This window comes from Micropterus salmoides, unplaced genomic scaffold (assembly GCF_014851395.1).
Source record: "Micropterus salmoides isolate LMB-PRFRI ecotype aquatic unplaced genomic scaffold, ASM1485139v1 Ms_hic_scaffold_12, whole genome shotgun sequence".
NCBI lineage: Eukaryota > Metazoa > Chordata > Actinopteri > Centrarchiformes > Centrarchidae > Micropterus > Micropterus salmoides.
Genome location: NW_024040263.1, coordinates 24,274,760 through 24,299,401, shown reverse-complemented (window position 1 = coordinate 24,299,401; position 24,642 = coordinate 24,274,760). Strand labels below are relative to the sequence as shown.

The 24,642-nt window shown below is 40.6% G+C and overlaps 2 protein-coding genes across 2 annotated transcripts; both read right to left on the bottom strand.

Annotated features, from left to right (window-relative positions):
- Positions 1-6,557: 6,557 nt before the first annotated feature.
- Positions 6,558-13,298, bottom strand: LOC119899532 (methylthioribose-1-phosphate isomerase). The gene is made up of 6 exons (XM_038714127.1): positions 12,818-13,298; positions 11,713-11,936; positions 9,777-9,946; positions 9,503-9,679; positions 9,171-9,395; positions 6,558-7,337 (listed from the first exon to the last, which is right to left on the bottom strand). The coding sequence occupies exons 1-6, from the start codon at positions 12,947-12,949 to the stop codon at positions 7,204-7,206; spliced, it is 1,062 nt and encodes a 353-aa protein (XP_038570055.1). The 5' UTR covers positions 12,950-13,298; the 3' UTR covers positions 6,558-7,203.
- A 935-nt stretch (positions 13,299-14,233) lies between these two features.
- LOC119899533 (coiled-coil and C2 domain-containing protein 1A-like) lies at positions 14,234-24,601 on the bottom strand (the record flags this gene model as incomplete). Its single annotated transcript, XM_038714128.1, is given in 19 exon segments — positions 14,234-17,751; positions 17,861-17,908; positions 18,017-18,093; positions 18,265-18,391; positions 18,495-18,660; positions 19,402-19,565; positions 19,645-19,735; positions 19,858-20,009; positions 20,102-20,160; positions 20,248-20,321; positions 21,513-21,626; positions 22,398-22,456; positions 22,700-22,761; positions 22,764-22,821; positions 23,363-23,458; positions 23,644-23,720; positions 23,840-23,927; positions 24,303-24,439; positions 24,529-24,601. Coding segments are annotated over 19 exon segments (1,755 nt in total), but the record flags the coding sequence as incomplete, so codon positions are not given.
- Between the last annotated feature and the right edge of the window lie 41 nt (positions 24,602-24,642).

Here is a 24,642-nt window from a genome sequence, read left to right as displayed (position 1 = left end):
TCTCCCAGCACGTCTGCAGCACCCTTTTTGCTGGATGGCATCTCCATGCTTAAATTGACCCAATAATTAGCCCCCAGCTGCTTCCTCCTCAACCACAATGGCATTTCACCTGTTCTACTTGGAGAGCACATATTGGGGAGGTTCTAACCGCCTACGCACACTCTTAAAGCCTGAGCTTGTATAACATCCAGGTCTGCTAACACAGATTTCGCTGCCGAACCATATACAATACTTCCATAGTCTAACCTTGATCTTATTAAGGCTATATATATGTATTTCAGCGATGCTACATCCGCTCCCCACCCCAATCCTGCAAGACACCTCGTGACATTTATAACTTTTTTTACACTTTCAACTACATATGTAATATGCCCTCCATGTTAATCTCACATCAAAATATACTCCCAAAAAACGAAAACTTTCGACTCTCTCTAAATTATTTCCATATAATTCAAATACCATTCCCTGACTTTCTTTCTTGTGAAGAACATAACTTTTGTTTTTTCCACTGAAAACTTAAATCCCCATTTTGTTCCCCACTTTTCGACTTGATTAATTCCATCTTGCATTTTCTTAGCTACATATTCCACATTTCTCCCTCTTTTCCACAATGCTCCATCATCTGCAAACAATGATCTCCCCATATCAGTTGGAATGTTTACAAATACATAATTTATCATAATGGAAAATAAAGTTGGACTTATTACACTCCCCTGAGGTGTCCCGTTTTCTACTATATTGGCTAGATAGTTCTGCTCCTATCTTCACCTGAATAGTTCTTTCATTTAAAAGTCCATAATCCAATTGAACATTCTCCCTCCAACACCCATTAGGTTAGTTTAATTAGCAATCCTTCCTTCCATAACATATCATATGCTTTTTCCACGTCGAAAAATACTGCAACCATTGTCTCTTTATTTACTTGGGCTTTCCTTATTTCATCTTCTAGTCCCAGCACTGGATCTATGGTACTCCTTCCCTTCCTGAAACCGCTATGGTATGATGCCACCATTTCTCTTTCCTCCAAGAAGTATGTTAACCTCTCATTCACCATACGTTCCATTAACTTACAGATATGAGACGTCAAGGCAATTGGTCTATAGCTTCCAGGTCTGCTGGCATCTTTTCCAGGTTTCCTTCTTGGAATTATTATAGCCTCCTTCCAACTCCCTGTATTATTCCATCTACCCACACTCTGTGATACAACATCAATAATTTTCCAGATTTTCTTCACTTAGATGCTTTATCATACAATAACATACTTTGCCCGCTTTGTCTAGTGCCCTTTTTAACGCTCCTATTGTAAAGGGGACATTCAGTCCATCCCCCACACTACTTTTCCTACCTAAAGCCTTAGCCTAAAGGATTTTCAGATTTTGTTTTCTCTCTACCTCTTCTACCTTCTTCCTGCATATTTGAGATATGTACCGTAACAAAGGTTTTTGCCATTAGCTCTGCCTTCTCCCTATTTGTTACTGCTGTCTCATTACCCTCAACCAGAACTGGGTAACCCCATTCCCTCCTGTCCCCCCCATCTTTTTTCACCTACAGAACTTTTAGTGACAGGCTACTTGAGACAGACAACTCATTTCACTGTGGTTTTATTCTTTTTTTTTTTTTTTACTGAATTGATGTGGAAGAGAAATCTCTTAACTCATGACTGCACTTTACAGAATTATATTCGTATACGTATATATATAAAAAATCCAGTTTTGAACCATTTCCACATGTTACAAAATAAATCCAGGTCAAGTGATTATCAATAACAACAATAACATACTTTCACTTAAAAGAGGCCATCTGAACAACACTCCTTCCAATGGCAATTGTGGCCATACTAATCATTGAGAATACTACACAAGCACCTGCTTTGAGCAGTCAAATGCAGAAAATAGGTGGCAAGCAGCGCAGAATTTTGGCACCTGATTATTAGGCATGTGCTGAGTGTCTCAAGGGTAGGTTAATGGAACAATACTATATTGCTGCTGCTTCAAAAGCATGGTGTAATAAAACATGGTGTAATGCAGAAACAATTAAGCTGCAACCCAACATAACACACTATCTATAGGAAACTTCTAAAACTAAAAGCACAGCCACAAATTATTCTGTCTCTTTTAAGTTTAAGATATAAACATCAGTGAGATGTAGAGAATTTTTGTCCAGATTTTTTTCTCTGCAGTCCATCCATCTGCTCTGCCACAGCCAGTGCTTGTGTTCATGCATTTCCGTGTTTGAGTCCGTGTAGGCAGACGGAGAGGTAGTGTGTATGGTTGAGGAGGCCTCCCCAGTGTGGTGTACTAATGGCCTAGTCACTAGGAATCACAATGCAATGAAATAAAACAACAAACCACAGCCAAACAGTTATCGTCATGACGTACAGACAAACAAATCTCATACCTCTTAAAAGATTTAAAAAGAAATAATAGTGGCGGGTCAGACAGCCACAAAGTTGCTACATATGTCTGGAACATTGTGTAAATTTGCCCCCAAACATGTCATGTCTCAAACTGTATAAAACCAAAGAAAAAAATCCAAACACAAGTGTCTTTTACACTCGTGTGACCTAACAGCATCTTTGTGAGTCAAGGTTTGATGGGTAGACAGGACAAACGGGAGGAAGAAGATGAAAGTGAAGGAAGAAATTAGCTTATATTACAGCACAATATAGACAAGTACACAAGGGATACTTCAATTATTATCATCATCATCATGTTTTTTTTAGGGTGTTTTTTCTGGACCTCTCAGTGGTCCTGTAGAATAGGTAATGTGCATTTGTCACCTGTTTAAATGAATGAAGTGAATGATAAAGTCCACAAGGGCAGTGTGTGAGGTCAGATGGGGTGATAAGACGGTAGACTAGCATATTATGAGGCCAGACCTCTGACCTCTGTCTCATCAAGCTCACAGAGATATACAAGCAAAAAAAGTCACCAAGTATGTTTACATGCACATTAGTTTTGCAGTTCTCTCACCTTGGTTTTGAACCTTTTCCAAACAGATGTATACATGGAATATGAGAAACCTGGTCATTCATATCCCTGTGTACATGATCATAACAGTATCCAGGTTTCTGATCATCTGCATGATTCCTCAACATGTGTGCTCTGGATTTAACGTGTCAATCTTATCGCCAGTAATGGATAACAAGATCAATAACATTGTATTTCTTGTTTTACTGACTGACTATCTACCACGTAACTTCAGCAGACGACGCACTTGCACACATTACAGAGAATGCTCATAAACCGGGATCAGGTGTTTTTACATGTCTTATGATCCTGTTTTTTTTATTGGGATACTCTAGCTACCATATTCAGGTTTCTAAAAACTAGGATAAGAGGCACAACCCAACCACAATACTAAAGCAAATCCACTCATTTATAAGAGGGTGGAGACATGGTGTGTAGCAGCACAGTGTCCGATTCTTAGGTAAATTTTCAGACTCGCAGTGAATTAAATGGCTGCCTCAGGAGTCTTATTATCGTAGGTTTTTCGATGAGATTTTCTCAACATATCTGTGAGCTTGACAAGACGGCAGACTGGCTGCGTTATATGAACCAGGGTGAAGGAAGGACTGAGGGGCTGCTGTCTGTCCACTTATGATGCCAGCTCACATCAGTGAGCTATATCAGTGCTGCAACTCTGTAAGGCAGTGAGAAGTGTGGGCCCCGAGTCTGGCCCTGTGACATTCAGTACAGCGAGTAGCTGTGTCCCATACAGATCAAGATGTCTGGGTCTTTTCTATGGAGCCTCCTAGAACAACAAACACATTGTAGGATCACTGGCCAGGTGACAAAACTGCAGGAACTCAGTTGCAGTTAACTTCCACACACAAAACCTGGGAATGACATGGGTTCAACTTGAGTTTTAACAATCGATAACAGTCTACTGGTTATGGGTAAATACTTTCAACTAGAGAGTCAATAAGGGCGTGTGATGTGGTAGGGTCGCAAATTCTTATTATCGATTAATCTGTCTATTTGTTTTTGATTTTTGATCAAAAAATTTTGAAGAAAGTTCACAATTTCCCAAATAAGCTTGTTTAGTCCTACCAACAGTCCAAAACATTTGCGAGAGAAGACATTTTTTAGGGGTCAATTTGCTTAAGTAGTAACTTCATCGATTAATGTATTATCAAAATAGTTACCTATTATTTTTCTATTTTATTTTATCACGAAGAAAACCCCTCGTGTAGTCCTTAACCTGTCTTCAACCGCCATGGCCCTGATCTCATGGAGTAGTCTGACTGACTGGCTGGAAGTCAGTCTGGAGTAAAACAGCATCTCGGTTATAAGGAAGGATGAATCCAATTAGTCAAACACACTAAGCAAAGGCAAGAAGTAACTGAGTGTCTGAAGTCTGTCCTGATCACAGCCTCTAACAACAGGAAGTTCATCTGAGATGAATATTACATTCGGATTGTTGGTGGTATCATGTTATGTGAGCTTTCTGTAGACAGATACTACAGAGTGGATGAGTGCCCCAAAATCTTAAAGGAGTAGTTCACCACAAAATGAAGACGTGAAATCATCTACCGCTCACTCCCACATCAGGTTTTTGATTAACTCTGAAGTGCATATGGCCAAACTAGTTGGCTTCTCACATACATTCCCTCACCTACATGAGTAATATTACCGCCTTGTAGAGTTGTTAAGACGGACATGCTAGCAAACTGTTGCTTACTTTACACAGTGTGGATACAGAGCAACATAATCATTTAGAGTGATGTTTGAGTCCAACTAACAAATCTCAACTCTCAGCTCTGTGTTTGGTCTCCTCTAACTCATCTGGCTCTTAAGATGCTAAATGCTCCATGTTCACCAGCAAGTCACTTACGTTAAAAAACACTGAAAACACCTATGTGTGATAAGAGCAGTGAGTGAACAGTAAAGCTGTGGGCTATAAAACCTAAACGCTGAGCTGAAATAAGCTCTAACACTCCATCAAGAGGACGGGAACTGAAGAGTTGAGTGATAATTCTCTTTTGATCCGTCCCCAAGCGACACCTTTCACATAAATATAGTTCCCATTAGTTTTCCATTGTTGATATAAAAATATTGATTTATACAGCTTTAATGCCCGATATGTAGATTATTTTGTTTTGTTCTGATGCTGATCTAGTTGAACACACCCTTCAGTGGCATGCAGAGTACTTAAGGAAACAGAGATATAAAGTTATTCCAGTTTTTTTTTTTTTTTTTTAAATGTGTCTTGGCTGTAAAGCATTGATGTGTTTTTTAAAATAATTTGGGACAAGCCTGACTCATAGCAACAACATGAAGAAGCTACGTAGGTATTTTGTGGTTGCACAAACATTAGTAAAGTCCTGCAAGTGAGCAGATGACCAAACCTACATTTTGGGATGAACTATTCCTTTAATCATGATGCCTGTATTACAGAAATACAACAGCAAAAGCTGTTATGGCAAGAATGACACAATTTCCTTTTCATTCTTACAGAGAGTGGCCTGTGCAGTACAGTGAATGTGTGTGGTGCTGAAGTAAGTATGATTACACACACACATTATATATAATTTTATATATATACATATATATACATATACATATATATATATATATATACATACATATATATACATACATATATATAATATATATACATATATATATATAATATATATATATATATATATATATACATACATATATATACATATATATATACACATATATATATATATATATATATATACATATATTACATATATATACATATATATACATATATATACATATATATATATACACTATACATATATATATACATACACATATATATATAATACATATACATATATATATACATACACATATACATACATATTATATATATATATATATACACATATATACATATACATATTATATACATATATATATATATATACACATATACATATACATATATATATACATATATATATATTATACATACATATACATATATATATACATATATATATATATATACATACATATACATATACATATACATATATAATACATATATATATATATATACACATATACATATACATATATATACATATATATATATATATACATATATACATATACATATATATATATATATATATACATATACATATACATATATATATATATATTATATATATATATATATACATATATATATATATATATATATATATAATACACATATATATATATATATATACACACACATATATACACACACACACACACTACATTATTAGATTAGAAGTGTGATATGATACAGTACAACTGGGAATAACAAGGTGCAAACAAGGAGTGAGATATAAATACAGCTATGTATTGTTGTAGGCTTCAGCTGACTAACAAGGACCGATCAAGAAATTTGTTCTTGTTCAAAATTTCGGCGCACTGGGTAAAAAGTGAGTGATTTTTCAAATCACTAAAGATTTCTGGTTGTGAAAAGTTACTGGATTATTCCTCTAAAAAAGCTTTCTACACAGAACGAAAGAAATTAAATGTTAATATAACATTTGATGTCATCTTTTAAACAACCACATATTTGGTTAGTAGTACCTTTTATTAGCAGAGGGTTACTTTTCTACATATGTACACACTACCAGCAAGGATATTTTATATTTACAAGTGCGTAGCAGCATTTAGAAACCATGGCTGAAAAACAAACAAACAAACAAAAAAACCAAAAACACTACTTTGAAATAAAAAGAATTGCCACTTAAGACTATTTGGACGTTTTTTTGTTTGCAGCTGAAGAAACCCTGAAAAATTACCTCATTGACGACTCAGAATTTTTTTTTTGCCAAACAGAATTTTTGGGATTGAGTCCAGCTGAGCGCTATTCCTTGTCGCAGAAGCCATTTAGAAAGAGGCGGAAAGAGAGAATGAAAGACAGAATGGAAAAAAAGGTGAGACCACAGGAAATGATGAAGGACATAAAAGAAAAGGGGAGACTGCACATGTGTCTGCTTGACTCCCTGCAGTGACTTTGTGTGGGTGAGTAAAGATTGAAGAACGTTTTTTTTTCTTCTGTGTGCACCGCTGACATTTAACAGTGACTGTGCGTTGACCAAAACTAAATTAAACCACAACTATGATTGTGTGTGTCCTGTAATGAAATGAGTGTCTTTGAGTGTGTGACGTTAATGTGCAGTGGCACACACGGACCAGCAGGAGAGGCTGAGGGGCTCTAGAGGGCAGTGAGGCGGCCGGTAAGTGCCGCCTGGAGCTCAGAGGGGAGGAAGACCCCCAGCTCTGTGATGATGCCTCCTGTGATGAGCTGGTGAGGGGTAACGTCAAACGCTGGGTTCCACACCTCAATACCTGCCGTGAAAAGTTAGGAATGAGTGACAGTTAAAAAATAAGGTGGGCAATAAACTACATCAGTGTTTCCAAACCTTCTTCTTCTTTTTTTTTTTTTTTTTTTTAAATCAGTTGTACCCTCACAGCTATGTCCGATCATCATCAACACCACCATTTATTTTTATTATTATTATTATTTTTTTTAGCTGACTGTTGATTCTGTTTGTTTAATTTATCCATTATGTTTTAGCTAATTCAGCCCCATACTATATAGCTGCAGTAAAGGAGGCAGCATTTTCAGGACCTGCAGTCCTGGGACCGCATTTCTAATACCCTTGTTCTTTGCAACAGCGCCACCTAATGAATTGGTGCGCAATTCATTGTGTTGCACAGCAACACAAAGGAGGTTAACCCTATCTACCCTATAACAGTTTAAACTGTTTATCCACTACTACATCCTTCAGCTCAGTATCCTCTTAACATGACACATTAAGGAGACCTTTTGAAGGTTTTTAATGTTGTCAATATTTTTTCTCAAGGTCAAATGTTCAATATGTTGAAATCACCCTACAGCTTATGGTCTTCTAATGTTTTACTCCTTGAAACCTATGCCCTTAAATTTACAGGCAAGACAGTTTCCTTGACTTCAGATGTTTCTACAATGGCTGAACAGATACAGTTACCATTTAAACTGCATTTGAAACATCCATCTCCCAGCATTCTTGAACTATGAAGATAACCCATTCAGATCTCTAACAATGTTAGTTTATATCAAGTGACCAAAAATAAACTGCAATGCTTTTGTTCTTTGTAATGAAGGAACCTGTCCCCCAGTGCAACTGTGTGTCACGTTGATGTGATTCTAATAGTTTTTAGACAACAGTGAAGCTAAGGCACAGAGGAAATACGTGTTAGTAAAATCCATTCATTGCTGGTTTTGATCTACCTTCTAATTGCACTTTTAATTGTGGCTGTTTACAGGAAGGACCAGAGTGTGAGCGGAAAGTTAAATGGAGAGAGTAACATAATGTACAAGGCACACATCGTCCTCTCCAGGGGCCAGTGAGCTCATTAAACGAGTGTGCTTTAATTACTGTGATGTCACTGAGCACCTCTCTGCTCTGGCAACGTAATTAATAATTAAGAGTTCAAATGACTCAATTCTTCTCAAACAAACTCACCCTAAAACACACTTCCAATGTCCGCTCTTACATACTCAAACTTTGACCCATATGTCTGCTCAGGACTGTCCCGTTGTCCCCCAAGGAAGACTTGCCCACAATTCATAGCATTCCAGTGGTAAAAATAATCACAGGAGACACCCTGATGGCCTATTGGTTTAAGGTGCTGACCACAAACTGCAACACCTCTAGCTTGGATGACCGTCTAATTAAGGCATAAAAACAACCAACAAAAGGCAAATGATGGCAGGGGAAAGTGGAAAAAACATTGAAAGACCTCTCGTGAGGTTCACAAGCAGACAGCAGCAAGCACTTTGAGGTAGTGGAGCCTCACGCTTTACTGGCCACACAATGATGCCTCTGCACAGGTAATGTGATTTCACAAAGTGCTGTTCCATCCTTTATACAGCATTTGGAGCCCTTGCACCTTTTTTTACTTTGGCACGTGCACTACATGTGACCTCAATTAAAGTCTGTGAAGGTTCAGTGCTAAGGGTTTAGGGCAGACAGTGGAACTGGGCCACCCTCATCCATCTCTACAAGCCTGACGTTTTCCTGACGCTCTCAGTGCTCTACTAAACTTTTTGTTTTTAAGAGTTTCTTGTCATTTTATACTTTCAGACCAACATTTGTGACTTTTCCCCCTCGTACAAAAACATACCACACTGCTTACCCGGAGCAGCAATGGGGACTCCGTTTATACTGGTGAGTTCCTCAGGGGGGCGCACTTCGATGATGATGTCCCTGCCGCTCTCCAGGCTCAAGTCGCACGACGTGCTGGGCGCAGCCACATAGAAGGGAATCCCATGGTGCTTTGCGGCGATGGCCAGCTGGTACGTTCCCACCTTGTTGGCTGTGTCACCGTTGGCAACCACCCGGTCTGCGCCCACCACCACAGCTGAGATGGAGAAGTAAAGAAAATGAGCGTAGAGTAAAGAGAGTAACGTTTGAACAGCAGGGGGAAAGAAAAAAAAAAAAAAAAAAAAAGAGTCACAACACACACACCTGTGATGGCCATTTCTCTCATTGTGAGGGCTGCCATGCTGTCTGTAATAAGTGTAGCAGGGATTCCCTCTGCTACCGCCTCGTACGCCGTCAGTCTGGATCCCTGGTTGTACGGCCTCGTCTCTGTGCAGTACATACGCTTCAGCCTGCCCAGCGTGTGGAGGCTTCGCACCACACCTACACACAAACACAGAGTCATAATTACAGTTACAGTGCCATAAATATTTTAACAATCACACTCTTTCCTCATTCACATCCACGGCTCCAGTCTTACCGAGCGCAGTCCCGTATCCAGCTGTGGCCAGCGAGCCGGTGTTGCAGTGTGTGAGGATGGTGACAGAGTCCCTTGGGACGCCAGACAGGATGTGCTGGGCTCCATAGTTACCGATCTTCTTGTTGTCATTGACGTCACGCTCCAGCATATCTTCAATCCAAGCAATTACACTGTGGGGTGGGTGGGGACAAGAGGTGGGAATTGAGAAGAGGCTCCGTCTGCCACTGTGGACTTGATGTGTCCATCAAGTCTGCAGTTACAATATGTTTGCATGTTTCTTGTCCTGACTTCACTGTATCTCTCTCATTGAAATTATTTTTCTTAATGGTCTTTGTACACTTATCAGTCTGTTATTCTTGCACCATGGCCTCTAATTATAGTCACTGTTTCACAAAGTTAACACAACATTTTTAGAGACTGGTCCACAGTTCAACCGACCCCAAGTCTCAAGAACCAAAAATCATCCATGTGGGTTAGAGTTAGGGTTAGCTTAGTCTTTCACCCCACAAACTCTGTTAAGTTATATATAAAGTGATGCATGCTCTGTTATAGTACCTGTAACAGTTTAGAGATTCAGAGTGAAACATTAACTGAAAACCATTAATATGACCCATCCGCATCTGCTGCACAGACTCATCACCCAGCACCAAATGTGCTGCCTTTGAGAGGAGGAAAAGGGAATTTCTAGTAGTTTCAATCACCATCAAACTTTTTCTTTCCCAAAATCAATTCTGGTCCCTCAACTCAGACTATCTGTCGATATCGATCCGACACCAGTGCTTTCTTTTCCCCAAATTTAAAACCTCTTTTTTATAACTTATTTGAATCACTGTAAAGTAACACGAGGGCAGGGATTGCTAAGGCGTCAGGTGCCCACTGTGACTGAATGACTGTAACGGATATCAGAAACACTGACTTTTATAATGACATTGAGAAAGAAACTGTATTCACATTTGCATTGGTCTCATCTGGCCAATACCTGACCCAGTGTCTGATGTAGTGTCCTAGCATGCCAGCCACTCTCTACCTGGATGCTATTTTTCCATTAACACTAAACGCCAACATCTACAACACTAACACTTCTCACACAGTACGTTCTGCTTTTTTCCCCTCTTTCCCTTCTACTCAGTTCTTTTTCACACTGACAATTAATCTCCAAAGACAGGTATAGTATACAGGCTTCCAATTTTCACATTATGTGTGATCAGATAACTTTCACAACTTTTTCAAAAACACTCCTGCAGCTGGTGTTTAATGAGGAAGTGCCATAGCAGCAGCTAATGTGGCTTCAAAACTGCACAAGTTTAGCTCATTTCTTTATCACTGATATGACACATCAAGAGACCGTTAAGCTCACTGTTTGCCGACGGAGAGTGCATTTGCCTAAAGGCGTCCTGGTGAGTTTTCATGAGAACACAGTTTCTGGTAATAAAATGCACTATTTGTATCCTTGAGGCTTAACAAATATTTTTCGAATGCAATACATATAGAAGATTTTGCAAAGCCGGTCAGTCTTCTTCTACACTGGAATAGTGTGAAACCATTGGGAGTAAGTGTGTCCTTGTGCGTGAGGACAGAAAATAGGGACCCCCAAGTAAAAATAAGGCTCCATAGCACTACTAGTGATCAAAAACTCAACAGGGTACCTTCAGTTAAGTTATTGGCTGAAGCTTAATTACACTGCCATGGACACTGGCATGTAAAAAAGTCACAAAAAACTTGACTTGTTTTATTTGACTGAAACTTTGTAATGCAGTTTCTCATGGAACAAGGTCTGTGAATTTTGTCCCCCCATCACTTACATTAAAATTACATTAGGAAGCAATCTGTGAGTCTTGTTCTGTCTTGTTGTTCTATCCTTTAATTAGAGCTTCACTGACTCAAATGACCATCCAACCTTAGCTCTGAGGCTGTCGCCTCCCTCTAAACACCCCACCTTTCTCTGAGCTGCTCAGAGTTCTTCTCCATGCTCTCATTCTCAGCAAACTCCATCAGCTCGCGGGCGGCGCGGCCCATGTTGACGGCAGTGGGCCGGGCTGAGGTCAGGTGACACAGAGACTCCCTGATGAAGGTCACGGGGTCATCACCCCCAGCACCTGCCCGCAACTCCACAGCCAGGCTGAGGCAGCCGACGATGGCGATGGCCGGGGCGCCACGCACCTGGAGGAGAAGGAAGAGGAAAGTCAGAATCACGTCCAGGACCTACTCTCTTTCTAACTGCCAACTTCATGAGGATTATTCATCCCTTTCCACCACATGCCTGGAAGTGGGTCACGACAGCTTTCAGTAAAATATCATCAGTCTTGGGAGTCATTTCTTGCTCTACCATTAGACTCCATTATCATGACATCACCCTCTCTGCTTAAAGTACATTCCTTCACTCTGACACACACACACAGGATCAAACATGTAGCTGCTGTTTGTGAGTGTGTGTGTGTAACTGGGAAGACAAAAGAGTGAATATCAGCTCAGTCCCAAATACTGAACATCTGAAAATGTCCCAAGATGTTTGAGAACTTGATCAACATGTAACTATGTGAAGGCCTCTCCATATCAGGGCTTCAGGTGTGGAGGCAGGAATGAGCTGGAGGTGTCAATGAGTGCAGCACAAGACCAAGACATGAACAAAAAACCCTGGCAAAGGTCATTAATAATTCATCAATAATCTCTCCCAAAGAAAGAGGAGGAGGGGAGGGCATATTTCATGGGTGGGTAGCTGTGTGCAGATGCCTGGTTTGTCGCGCGTGCACATGATAATGTTTAAAACTATATTTAAAGGGTGGTTTTGGAGGGCTAGACAATCGGGGACTTGTGGGTAGCTGTCGGGTGCTGCCATCACAATAATACAGGCCGACAGCGGGAGCACGGCGGCGAGCATAAGGCAACACCAGGCGCGAAGCGGTGGGAGCACAAAAGACGCGACAGAAAAACATGCACGACGGGAATAAATGCGCATGCAGCGGGCACGCAGGTCGGCTGGGAAGTGGGAGAAGAAGCCTGTAGTGAGAAGGGGGTGGAGGAAGAGAAAGGAGCCCCGTTACCTTCATGGACTTGATGGCCTCGTAACCGTCCTGCACCGAGCGGATCTCATCGTAAACGGTCTGGTGTGGCAGCAGCAGCTGGTTGAGGATCTGCAGAGACCCTGCCCGGTAACGGATCGCTTCCAGCGTCATGACCGAACAACGAGGGGGGATAGTGGGAGAAATAACACGGGTGGACCGGTTGCGGGTGGGTGCGCGCACACGCACTCACTCTTTTCACTTTCTCTCTCTCTCTCTCTCTCTCTCTCTCTGTGAGCGGATACACGTTGAAGTGACCGCGGCCTGGCTGTCCACAGTCCCGGGAAGCGTCGCAAAGACACGTAGGAAAAGTGTAGCAGGAGGTGGAGGTGCGGGTGGGAAGGAGTAAGAAGAGGAGGCGGTCTGCTGTATTGTATGGGAGGAAAGAAAGGGGAGTGAGAGAAGGGCTGGAAACCTTCACACACTGACAAGACAAGCAGGGAGGCAGACACGGAACCACGTGTCCACCCGAGCAGGAAGCCCTCGTCTCTATGTTCACGCCCACCAAACTCTCGCGGGTTGTCCAATTTTACCAAGACTCCCTTCTTGTGTCTGTGTGCACCATCCCCCTCTCATCTTCACCCCCTTTTGTCAGGGGAAATTTCACATTCAAATATGTTATTAGCATAACACCAAAGCCCCAAGCTTTCCCCCAACAACAGCGAGCAGGGTCTGATAAAAGAGACCTCTATTTCTGTCTTAGATTTTATTATTTTAACCTTTGTCTGTTGGTGGATTTGGCTTTACTCCCCCTACACATCTCACTGCTATATGTGTAAACAGTATTATTATTATTATAAAACCAACCAATATTTTCCCTTCAGATATTTATATATGACTATTTAAAGTGGTTTGAAGTGGTTACCATTCCCTTTGATACAAATGAGCTTGCACATTGGATGGTGAAAAAAATACAGGAGACTACAGAATTATTGCACAAAATAAGTAAATATTTTATATTTTACATAAATAATCATATTTCAATCATAAAGGACCTCTGTATCTGTGTCTCTTGAGAGTTCCTTCTGGATCTTCATACTAGGGACTTGCAGCGTATGTGTGTACACACTTTTTGAGGAAATAGGAGGAAAAAAAATGTTCTGCTGAACACCAGTCACAAATGGAGATAATGAAAATCCATTGTATTTAACCATATTTTACAAATGGGCTCTCTGAGACCACAAGTAATCTTAATTTTCTGTCGTCTGAAACATCATCTCAGGGTCATGTTTAGAAGCAATTCTCATACAATTTACATAAAAAGTGTCAAGCTGATACAAACACTTAAGTATGTTTTTTAATTGTTAAAATGGGTCCAATGTCTAAGTTAATGTCGCGCAGAAATCAGTCCAAATGAGAAAAATGTGGTAAGGATTTTACAGTTCAGTGAAGACAAACTCAGAGCTGTTTCACCATTTTATTCATGTTAACACCGACCTCATACATCTTGATAATAAAGCCTAAACAATCAGGCCTTCACACATTCTGCCGCTGAGCTGCACAAATCATCCCACCTTACATTTAAAAATAGAGAGAGCATAATATGCTGTATATTTATCGTATATAAATAATATATTTATATTGATTGCCCTTACATTACTTAACGGATTTAAAAAATGTCAGAAGGTCCAACAATAGTATTTCCCAAGCCCAAATGAAACATTGACTGCTGCTGATCAGGACATTCACAATGACAAACAATACACCAAAGTTTCTCCTTTTTAAAATGGAATGTAGGTAGATTTCAGAGTCGGGTTAAAAAAAAAAAAAAAAAAAAAAAAAAAGAGACGAGAGCCAAACAGATTTAAAAAAAAGAGAAAGAGTGAGAAGGAGTGTGTGTGAGCGTGTGTGTGTGGTGTCTTGTAAATGCGAGAAAGGAGTGTTAGTCACCAGCAGGACAAACTTTAACAATATGTCCCTCTCCCCGGGTCCCAACCGTCCAACGACCATACTGAATGCTGATGAGCTCGCTGCCATGACAACAGGACAGCCTCAGAGGCCACGAGGTTACTCGAGGGGTAGGCTGAAGTGGCAGTAGTGTGTGTGTGTTAGAGGTGACACAGGGTTAAAAGGTTTTGGAGTGAAAGAAAGCGGTGCAGTGCGGTTTTTGTGCATCCCAGGGTTATATCAGAGCTACGTGGTCGCTTTCAGTTTTTGTTTGACTTAGTGCGCCAGAAACACATTCAGTTGTTTTGCATGTTTTAGCCCATTTACTTCAGACTACATTTATTTTACCTCACAGCTAGTCCTACTGCAAAACATGTTCCTGTGTCCAATAAATGTGAAGTATTTTTGTACTTTTCTTTGTCTTATGTGACAGTAAACTGAATATCTCCAGGTTTTGAAGTGTCGATCTGACAAAACAATCATTTTATAAAATTGTAAGACCCTTTTTTATTTTTAAAACCATTTTCTGGCTTTTTATAGACCAAATGATTAATCTAAACATCTAGAATATTATCAGCAGATTAATCAATAACAAAAATATATGTTCATTGCAGTCACAGTTATTTGAACAGAACGGTTTCCATTAATTTCCATACAGCATGGAAACCAATTAGCAGACTCTTGAAATTGAGTTGTGTAATCCACTGAGTCAATTTATATCAAAGTTATACATTATCTTAATATTTATCATTAATGCAGAGCTTTCCAAATAAATCAGCATTTAAACTGTACTGCCGCATAATGACACATTGACAAGCATTAATGCAGACTTGATGCTTACTGTGATGGATTACACTACTTAGTGGGGCAAATGTTTGGCTCAAAGTCAAGCAAGTTTCAAGAGTCTGCTAAATGATTTCCATAATGCACAGAAATAAATGGAAACTAATGGCCGCCTGGCACAGGAGAGGAAATACATCGAATCTCAAACTGTTCTGCATGCACTGAAAAACAGTCAGCAAAAATGTTACGTGTGCATGACTTGGAGCAGCTACAAGTTGCAATATAGTTGATAGAGTCCTTTAGGCGCCATCCCATTGTAAATTAAAGGTTATCATGTCACTATAAGCAGGGGTCTGTCATCTCTCCTTCTACTGCCATGTCCATCTAAAAGAATTTCACTGATCAAAAGCACAAAAGCAAGAGTCAGAAGATATCCTCTCCAGACAGATAAAAGCGGGGGAAGGGGTGTTACATAAAAATCAACACAGACTATAGAGGGCCATACCAGGTCAACTTTAACCAGGATTATTTGCTAATGGGGCGAGGCAGTGGGTGGATTAGGGCAGACACATGATCCTCTGCTGTGTCACATGACCAAAGAACTATTAGTAGAGTTAACAGACATCATCCACATTGAAGAGTCAAATAAAAACATACAGTAAGGCTCATGTGAAGTAGTGTGCTACATTCTGGCCACGTGAAATCAAACGTGGACTAGCAGAGTCTGCTGCCGTGTGCTTTCAGGTTGTCAAACGCACTGGGGAAACATCTGTCCAGAGCACGAAACAGAGCTCAGAATACATTGCAGCGGTATGACACATTTTTCACACCACTGTTTTGTACATCTACTGTTACTGTGACAAAATTACAGATTTTAAGACCAGTCTGCATTCGTCACACATCTTATAAAGTTTTACTGGATTTGTCTCAATTTTGTCCCCTTGACTTCACAGTCAAAGAAAACTGCAGAGAGGAGTGACCAGGGTGCCTATGACAGGGATGTCTATGGGGTAACCAAAATAGAAATGAGAAATTACCCAGGCTTACTGACACATAGTGGGTTTTCGTTCTGTGAGCAGACTATTGAGCATCCACTGTGCTGCCACTGGACAGCTCAGTGAGACAGAAGCTGGGTTTATAAACTACATATGCCAATATCGGTGGAAAATAGCAACACAGCTGTTCATTATTTTCTAATCGACAGCATGACAGACTTAATATTGTTTAATATTGTGAGAAAATCCAAGTGGAGCAGCCCATTACTCGTGACTCTGAATAATCTATGAATATATGCAAAGGAATTAGTGTGAAGAAAGTGAAGACGAAGAAGAAGACAACAAAGAAGAAACAGCTGATGAAGACGAAGAAGCAATCCTTTTGCAGAGCTAAGCTTCCACCACATTCACAGCCCCCACACCCCCTATCCCCAGCCCCAAAGGCGACTCTACGTCTGATCTAGTCGTCTCCTTGGTGACACAAACACTAATCCCTCATTATGGGATGTAGGCTGCGGCGCCCCGAAGCCCCGTTTTTTTATTCCCATATCACACCACTCCAAATGGAGCAGATTACTGTAATCTGGGAACACTGGAGCAGACAGATTAGATTAAGCTCATTACACACACATGAAATATGGGAAAAGGGGTTAAAAACACCTCAGTCCACTGGTTAAACACACTTCAGAGCACGCACGTGCACACGCACACATTGTTTTGGTCATCTATGGACACTAAAAGTCTCTCTGAGCTGGTTTCAAATGTAAAACTTAAAAGTGTTGGGACAGATCTCTTCACCAATGATTCTCAAAAGAAGATGAGATGGGAATAAAAAAATTGATAGTACAGATAAGGTCTGTAAAGCTGTGCTTCAAGCAGCTTTCTGTAGTGTTTGTCTTGTTTAAGTGCAATAAGCCTGCCTCGTCCTTAGCTCATGAACACCTTTTAATGTTTGTTTCAATTTCTTTGTCGCTCTGTAGTTACAGATTTATTTTGTAGTACTGAGGCAGGCGACCAATTTATAAGATCAACAGGCAGAATGATCAGGTAGGTTCATGCAGTTGTTGTTGTGGACATGAGCAGTATAAAATCATGCTAAAGGTGCTTAAAGTACCCACTGTAGTGTCTGTATATGAGTGTGTATGAGAGAGAGAGAGCGCGCGCGAGAGAGAGCGATAACAGTACTTCAGCCAAGTCTTCTCCGCTCTTACTCTTCTCTCATCCAGTGCGTTTCCTTTTTAACGATTCCAGCTAGAGCAGAGAGAAAAGGAGTATAAGCATTGTATATTCGCACACACACGATGATGATAAAACTTATTTTACTTATTTTATTACACTGACAGTCCATCGCAACTCTTACCTCGCTCTCTACCATCTTCAACCTGCTCAGTGCGTCCTTGGCAGCGTCCTATGAAAAGAGAATGAAAATAATACATAATAAGACCCAACATGTACACACACACACGCACACACACACACAGATTCAAGTAACAGTCAACCCTGATCCTGCGCTTACCCTGTTGCCTTGGCTGGAGAATTTCTTCACAGAGTCAGCGAGTCCTTGGACTAAGCGCTGCAGCACATTTTCATAATCTGCACATGTGGCGAAGGGAAATGTGGGTTACATGCTGGAGAGGTTGAGACACATGCACATGTTGGTAATGTACATACTCGTGTGTGTGTGTGTGTGTGTGTGTGTGTGTGTGTGTGTGTGTGTGTGTGTGTGTGTGTGTGTGTGAGAGAGAGAGAGAAAGAGAGAGTTACCTGTCAGCAGAGCAGGAGAGGCTCGCTCCAGCTGTGCTTTCTGCCACTGCAGTCTGTACGTGACCTCTTTGTGTTGATGGATGAGGTCAGATGGGGGATCCCGGCGCGTCTTTCGGTATTCTGCAATCTGAGAGACATCTGTAATGACTGAGGAGACCTCCGTAGCTTCAGGCCATTACAAGCATGAGAGAATGGGATGTCGTACACAGGGTTAGACCACACACACACACCTTTCTCTCCAGCCGCTCCCTGTCATAGCTGAGGAGGCTGAAGCTGTGGAGTTTGTACTGTGGAGGAGAGTTGCTGGAATGACTGCTCCTGCTGCTCGCTTCATGTTTGGGTTTAGACCGAGGAGGAGATGGCGCCTGATCCAAACAAACACACACACAAAGTTCACTGAAGTGACACCAGCAATTTATTTTTGTGCCAATGGTGTCAGCATTTGTTACCCCCGCATTTACAGGGCAGCAGCTCGGGTTGTGCTGAAAACACACTAGTTTGTGTGATGTGTTGACCAACAGGGTCTAAAGGCAGAAGTGTTTAAAGCGTCTCCAGTCAGGTGCCATTAAACCACTGCAGAGGAAGAGAGCTTAACAAGATGACTGAGCCCCAGTTACTGAAAACTATGTAGAAGACATGATGGAAATATGGTGTTTGTTTGTTTCATGTATCAACTTGAGAAATATTAAGTCTCCTCGTCGCTCCAAATAAATCATGCTGCTTGTACATCGTTGTACATGATGTACATTATTCTCCATTATATTCGTTGCACTACTTTACATATTGCTTATTTAACAGGGACTATAGATATTTGGCATTTTTTCTTGAATTTCCACTCCACGTTTCTGTGTGAAAATTTAAAATGTGCTTAAAAACTGCTGGATATATAGTGACGGGCGAGATGTTATAATAGTTCAGATGGTTATAATGTTCCATACTTATGTTGCATACTTTCAAACCATCTCTCCTCAAAGGCATTCATGGAGTTGCGCTTGAATTTTTAGGATGGCACACTGGCTCAGTGTTTCATACACAAATTACACACACAAGTGACAACCTGACCAGGCCAGCTGGAGTATTTGTGAGGGGTTTGCATGCGCTTTCTGTGTCCTCTGGAGGAACTGAAACTCTACTCACCCGTTCCTTTTTTCCTTTTGTCTCTCTGTAGGAGAAAGGGTGGACACAGGATCGACAACCAGCCACTTCTCAGTCACCGGCTGGAGATCAGCTCCTGATAAAGGCTCTCTGATCTTCACCATCACCTCCAACTTGCCACCTGTCGCTTTACGTCCATCCATCACCTATGAAACACATGCAGGCCGTAACAAAGATCTGGTGCGTGTGTGTATGCATTTGTGTTTGCAGGTTATCAACACTCACGTCTATGATCTCTCTAACGTCACAGTGGTTTTCTAGAGCCTCTAGCTTCAGCTGAGCAGTGCCCACGACTTTGTCGGTTTTAAAGAGGCCTCTGTGAATAAGGAGAGAGAAGAACACAATTGACAAAAGCATCACAGACATAACATTTACAGAACGTGCAGATAAACAAGGAAGCTTCTGTCTGTGTTTCCCCAAAGCAGCCATGTTTTTTACCCCTTGTGGATGATTTCAAACTTGATGCCTTTGGACTGGACGACTCGTTTGAAGCCTCGGTGGGTGCGGTTTATGTTGAGTTTGAACTGCTCTTTAAACTCTGGACTGTTTGTGCTCTTTACTGTGCTGGTCTTGTCCCTCTGAGCCTCCTCCTATACACACACATAAATGAATCCATTATACACATATCAATATAAACACTTAAATACCCATAATCTGCTCACTGAGTGTGAAAGATTCTTACCGCAGTGGGAAAAGGAAACTCAAACTTCACACTGGCATCCAGATCATTAGGTGAAACACCTGAAGTCAGAGATGTAGGTGGGAGTGAACATACATTTGACACATTGCTGCCTAGTTATTTCAAAGACGCAGACCTGGCTTCAGTACCTGCGGGAGCTGGCAGGTTGATGCCTCTGATGATGTGCAGCATCAGGTCATTAAGTGTCAGGCTGGAGTGGATCCTACATAAGAACAACAGGAGGAGTCATGACTATTCAGGAACAACATCACGAGTGACAGACAGCAACACTGAGAGCCAAACAATCCCGACTGTTGAGTGAGTCAATGCCAGAGTCACCTAGCTGTTAGCTTGGTATGATACTGGAGCCACAGTGAGTCACTCTGACTCATCTAGCGCTCTAGTTCCTAAAATGAAACAACTGATGCATGTGTGGAGAATCTTTATAATCAAGTATACATTCAGTTAAATTTTAAAGCATTCAATAAAACATTTATAATTCCTTAAAATCACCCTCTAATATGACCCCTTGATCTAATGACTGTGTTTTCATTTCAGACTGTGTTTCGGGGATTTTAACCACAGGACGGACTACTGAAATAAGTTTAAATACCTGCTGTCACAAAAAAAATCTCTTAACAGGGATGCAACCGTTATGCAACTACAATCCAAGGAAACAGGATTTCTGTGGCTGAACACATAAATGCACCTTCAAACCCAATAATCACTGATCTGATGGTAAACTGGTTAGAATACTTATGAAAGGCTTACAGGCAGGCCACTGGTAACTGCCTATGAATTGTTTTTATTCCATTCAGTTCAATTTTATTGACATAGCGCCAACTCGTAGCAGAAGTTGTCTCATTGCATTTTTCACACAGAGCAGGTCTAGACCACTATACAGGGAGTAAAATAAGCATTTGGCTATTTTTGGGCCTGACTAAGAGTCACAAGCTGTGCTAGCAGCTCTGTGAGGCTATCATTAGACATAGTGGTTCTTTGAGCTAATTGCTAACATCAGTATGCTACCATGCTCACAGTGATAATATAATGATGTTTAGCAGGTATAATGTTTACCATATTCACCATCTTAGTTTAGTGTGTTAGCATGCTGAAATTCGCTAATTAGCACTAAACGTAAAGCGCTATTTAGTCATAAAAGAATTGGACAAATTTTAGTTTTGATCTCATATTCACTGTGTAGCAGATGTGAATGTCTGTACCAAATTTCATGAGGATCCATTCCTATAGTTGCGGTCGACTAACTGACATACGGACCCGTATTCCTACAGCTTGATAAACTAAAAAGTGTTGACTGTCCTTATGGAGCGCATGCTATTCAAAGAGAATACATTATAACAAACTATTCAATTGCATTATATTATTATTATCCATTCTCTAGTTTGTTGCTGACTTGACAGTGTTGAGGGTCCTCTCTGTGCGGCACTTGGGGACTGGCTGGCCCTTCGCGTGGGCATTCTTCAGTATCTCTATGCTCTTCATACATTCCTCAACAAGCTTCTCAAACCTGGGGATAGACAGAGATGGTCCTTACACACAAATGCTCATATCTCATACTTAAAAGGATGGCCTGGTACCTGATCTCTGCACAAACAGTGCTCAGAGGACACCAAACAGCTCTCTTTGAATTTAATTAAATTAATGTAAGAAATTTAGGAGCTGATATTTAAAAAAAAAAAAAAACATTTTTGTTTCAAGGAGATGACACTATCTTTCAAAGCATATCTGAGGAGAAACAGAGCAATGCAGACTCTTCAGGAATACAGAAAAAAGTATAATGTATATGTGTGACAGTTAAATTGTATGTGAAAATGATATGTGAAGAAATATGCAAAATATGCAGTGTGACATGAAGTTATGGTGATGAGGTGCTATATGGAGAAAAAAACATAAAATCACAGTCTGTGTGTTGCCAAAGTGACTGTACTGACAGTTCTCCACAACTGCGCCCAAGTGTTTAGATTAATTATACATATATAAAATATAACTAATATAAATAATATGTGTTAAAAACGATAGTATGCCATAAAATCAAAGTCTGAATGATTCAATTTAATGCTTAATGTAATTCATGTATTACTGACCTGATGCCCAAACATTCAATTACAATTTTTTAACCAAGAATAACTTTGTGAATTGAGTTGCGCTTGCATTTAACTCAATTTCTAGCACCAGAAAAGAGGAGGTGGTTAATTCCATCATGGCTGCAGGTAACATGTTTAATGAAATTCACATATACAAACGAGAGTCACATATACAAATGAGGAATGTCTCTTACTTCAGAGCCTCGGCCACATTGCCCAAGAGTATGAGCTGTTGAGAATTGCCCAGACATTTCTGTAGAACAAAATACAGAATACAGAAGGTCCTGGGTAAATAATAAGACACAGATAAATTATGATTTGCAATTGTCTATTTAAAAAACTGCACAATTAGAAATGTGATGAACAATCTTTAAGGCCATTATCACAACTACCATATGATATCAATAAAAGTACAAACTGGTCACTGATACACAGCAAGGCTTAGGAGGTGCACTTTCACAATGTACATAAAAAAAAGGGAGAAGTGTGTCCTGACCTCGTGCTGCTTCCGCAAAAGCTCCATTAGGCGGTGGTACTGTTCACTGGAGCGAGGGGAAGAGGGGAGGTACGGGAGCGAGCCAGGGAGTAGTCCTCCTCACTGACTGGAGCACTGGGAATCTGTGAGGAAAGAAACAAAGTCTGATGAGAAATGTGTGTGGGGAAAACGTTTAAATGTTCAAAAATCTTAACATAAAAACAAGAGGGCACTCAGAGAAAGCAAACATCTGCCAACTTGCTGTTATCCTAAATTACATAACCAGCATAGTTGAATTTATTTTTCTTAATTCCTTGTGATCTGCAACGCACTTTTAGAAAGCGTGCACAAATTATGTTTCTAAGGCTGTGTGATATTTTGCAGACAGACAGGAAGACAAACTAACAGAGGCACAAGCATAATATTCTCTGTAATTACACTGTGAATACAAGTCAGGGAGAAATACATATATTTCTTATATGAAGCAAAGATGTTAAAAAAAACAGAGGCAAAATGAAATAAAGGCACATGGGATCAATGGCAACTATATGAAATATGAATAGTGGAATGACACTGAAAATATGCAGATAGACACACACACACACACACACACACACACACACACACACATGCTCTGTAACTTCTTGTAGGTCATTAATTTTCACATGAGAATAAATTTATAACCTTGGAAATATCAACAGGTAGGCCGGACTTGGCAGCGGTGATCATGGGCTCCAGTCCCTTGGAGTGTCTGAGGTGCTGCGCTGCTCCAGTCATGTCCTACAAACAACCAAACAGCCATAGATGCATCAATCAAACCACAGCAGCACAACAGATGATCAAGACTGCAAGAAAACGACAGGCAGCCGTGATAAAGACATCTACAAAAACACAAAGATGGCAGGGAAACTATCTACAGCAAAGGAAAAAGAATAACGTTTTGTTTTTTTTAGCCCACAGCTTACCTTCATCTGTTTGGAGCGCAGCGCGGCACGCAAAAAAGCCTGTCGCCTTAGCAACAGGAAATCCACTTGCTGCTGGGCTACAAGGATAATTAAGAGAGAAAGAAAAGTGAAACTTTGCCTTGTGTAACGCTCAAACACTTCGTATGACACATTTTGTATGTGCATGCACATACACAAACCCACATTCTGAACACACCTTTGGCTCCCAGTTTTAGAGATGAGGAACCTCCGGGGGCCTGAGGAGCAGGAGACTTTGCCTTCTGAGCGGGTGGACGCACTGCAGGCTAAAGACGAATGCAATGAACATACATATAGAGATTTAAAAGGTGCAGTTCTCTTAAATAGCTTGAGACAGCATGTGAGCTTGATTTAACAGTTTAATTATATTAACAGTTAAGTATTAACTAAATGTAATAGCGAGTTACTGTTCTATAAATAACTGAAGTATTATTCTTCACTATGATTACAAGCATGAAGTTGATGCAATATGCAGGAGGTGCAGCAGAGAAAATGATTCAAATACCTACAACAGAAGCTGGCTTGACAAAAAAAAACATTTCTTGCCTTGGTTAAAAGGCAACCAGCCAGACTCCTTGGCTGCACAATAACAATTTGACCATTTAGTAGTGCCTTCATTGTTTTGTTTAATTTTTTTTTACCTTGGCAGCCTCTCCTTGTCCATCCTCTTCTTCATCATCTTCTGCGTCTGCATCCTGATTGGCTATTTTCATGGCTGTTTCCAGGACACCCATGAGGTTCTGCTGGCCCCCCTCTGAGCCCTGAAGTGGTGGACAGCCTGGAGGAGCAACACACAAATGCCTTACTGCAACTATTTAGGGCAACCCACACAGGCACAATCCTGAAAACACACCTGGAGAAAGTTACCTGGCGGCACGGGCAGGTCAGACAAGCTGACAGGTCGTCCAGCTTTGTGAGCTCTGATGGCATCCTGGTATTGCTGTTGGGAAAAAAGGAGGTGACTGATAATTCTGTTATCGC

Excerpts from the sequence above, each read along its gene's own strand:
- LOC119899532 (XM_038714127.1), bottom strand. The coding sequence starts at position 12,949 with ATGACGCTGGAAGCGATCCGTTACCGGGCAGGGTCTCTGCAGATCCTC. Across the intron at positions 9,680-9,776 it reads TGGATACGGGACTGCGCTCG|GTGTGGTGCGAAGCCTCCAC; the intron begins GTAAGACTGGAG and ends GTTTGTGTGTAG. Across the intron at positions 9,396-9,502 it reads GAGAGAAATGGCCATCACAG|CTGTGGTGGTGGGCGCAGAC; the intron begins GTGTGTGTGTTG and ends TCTCCATCTCAG.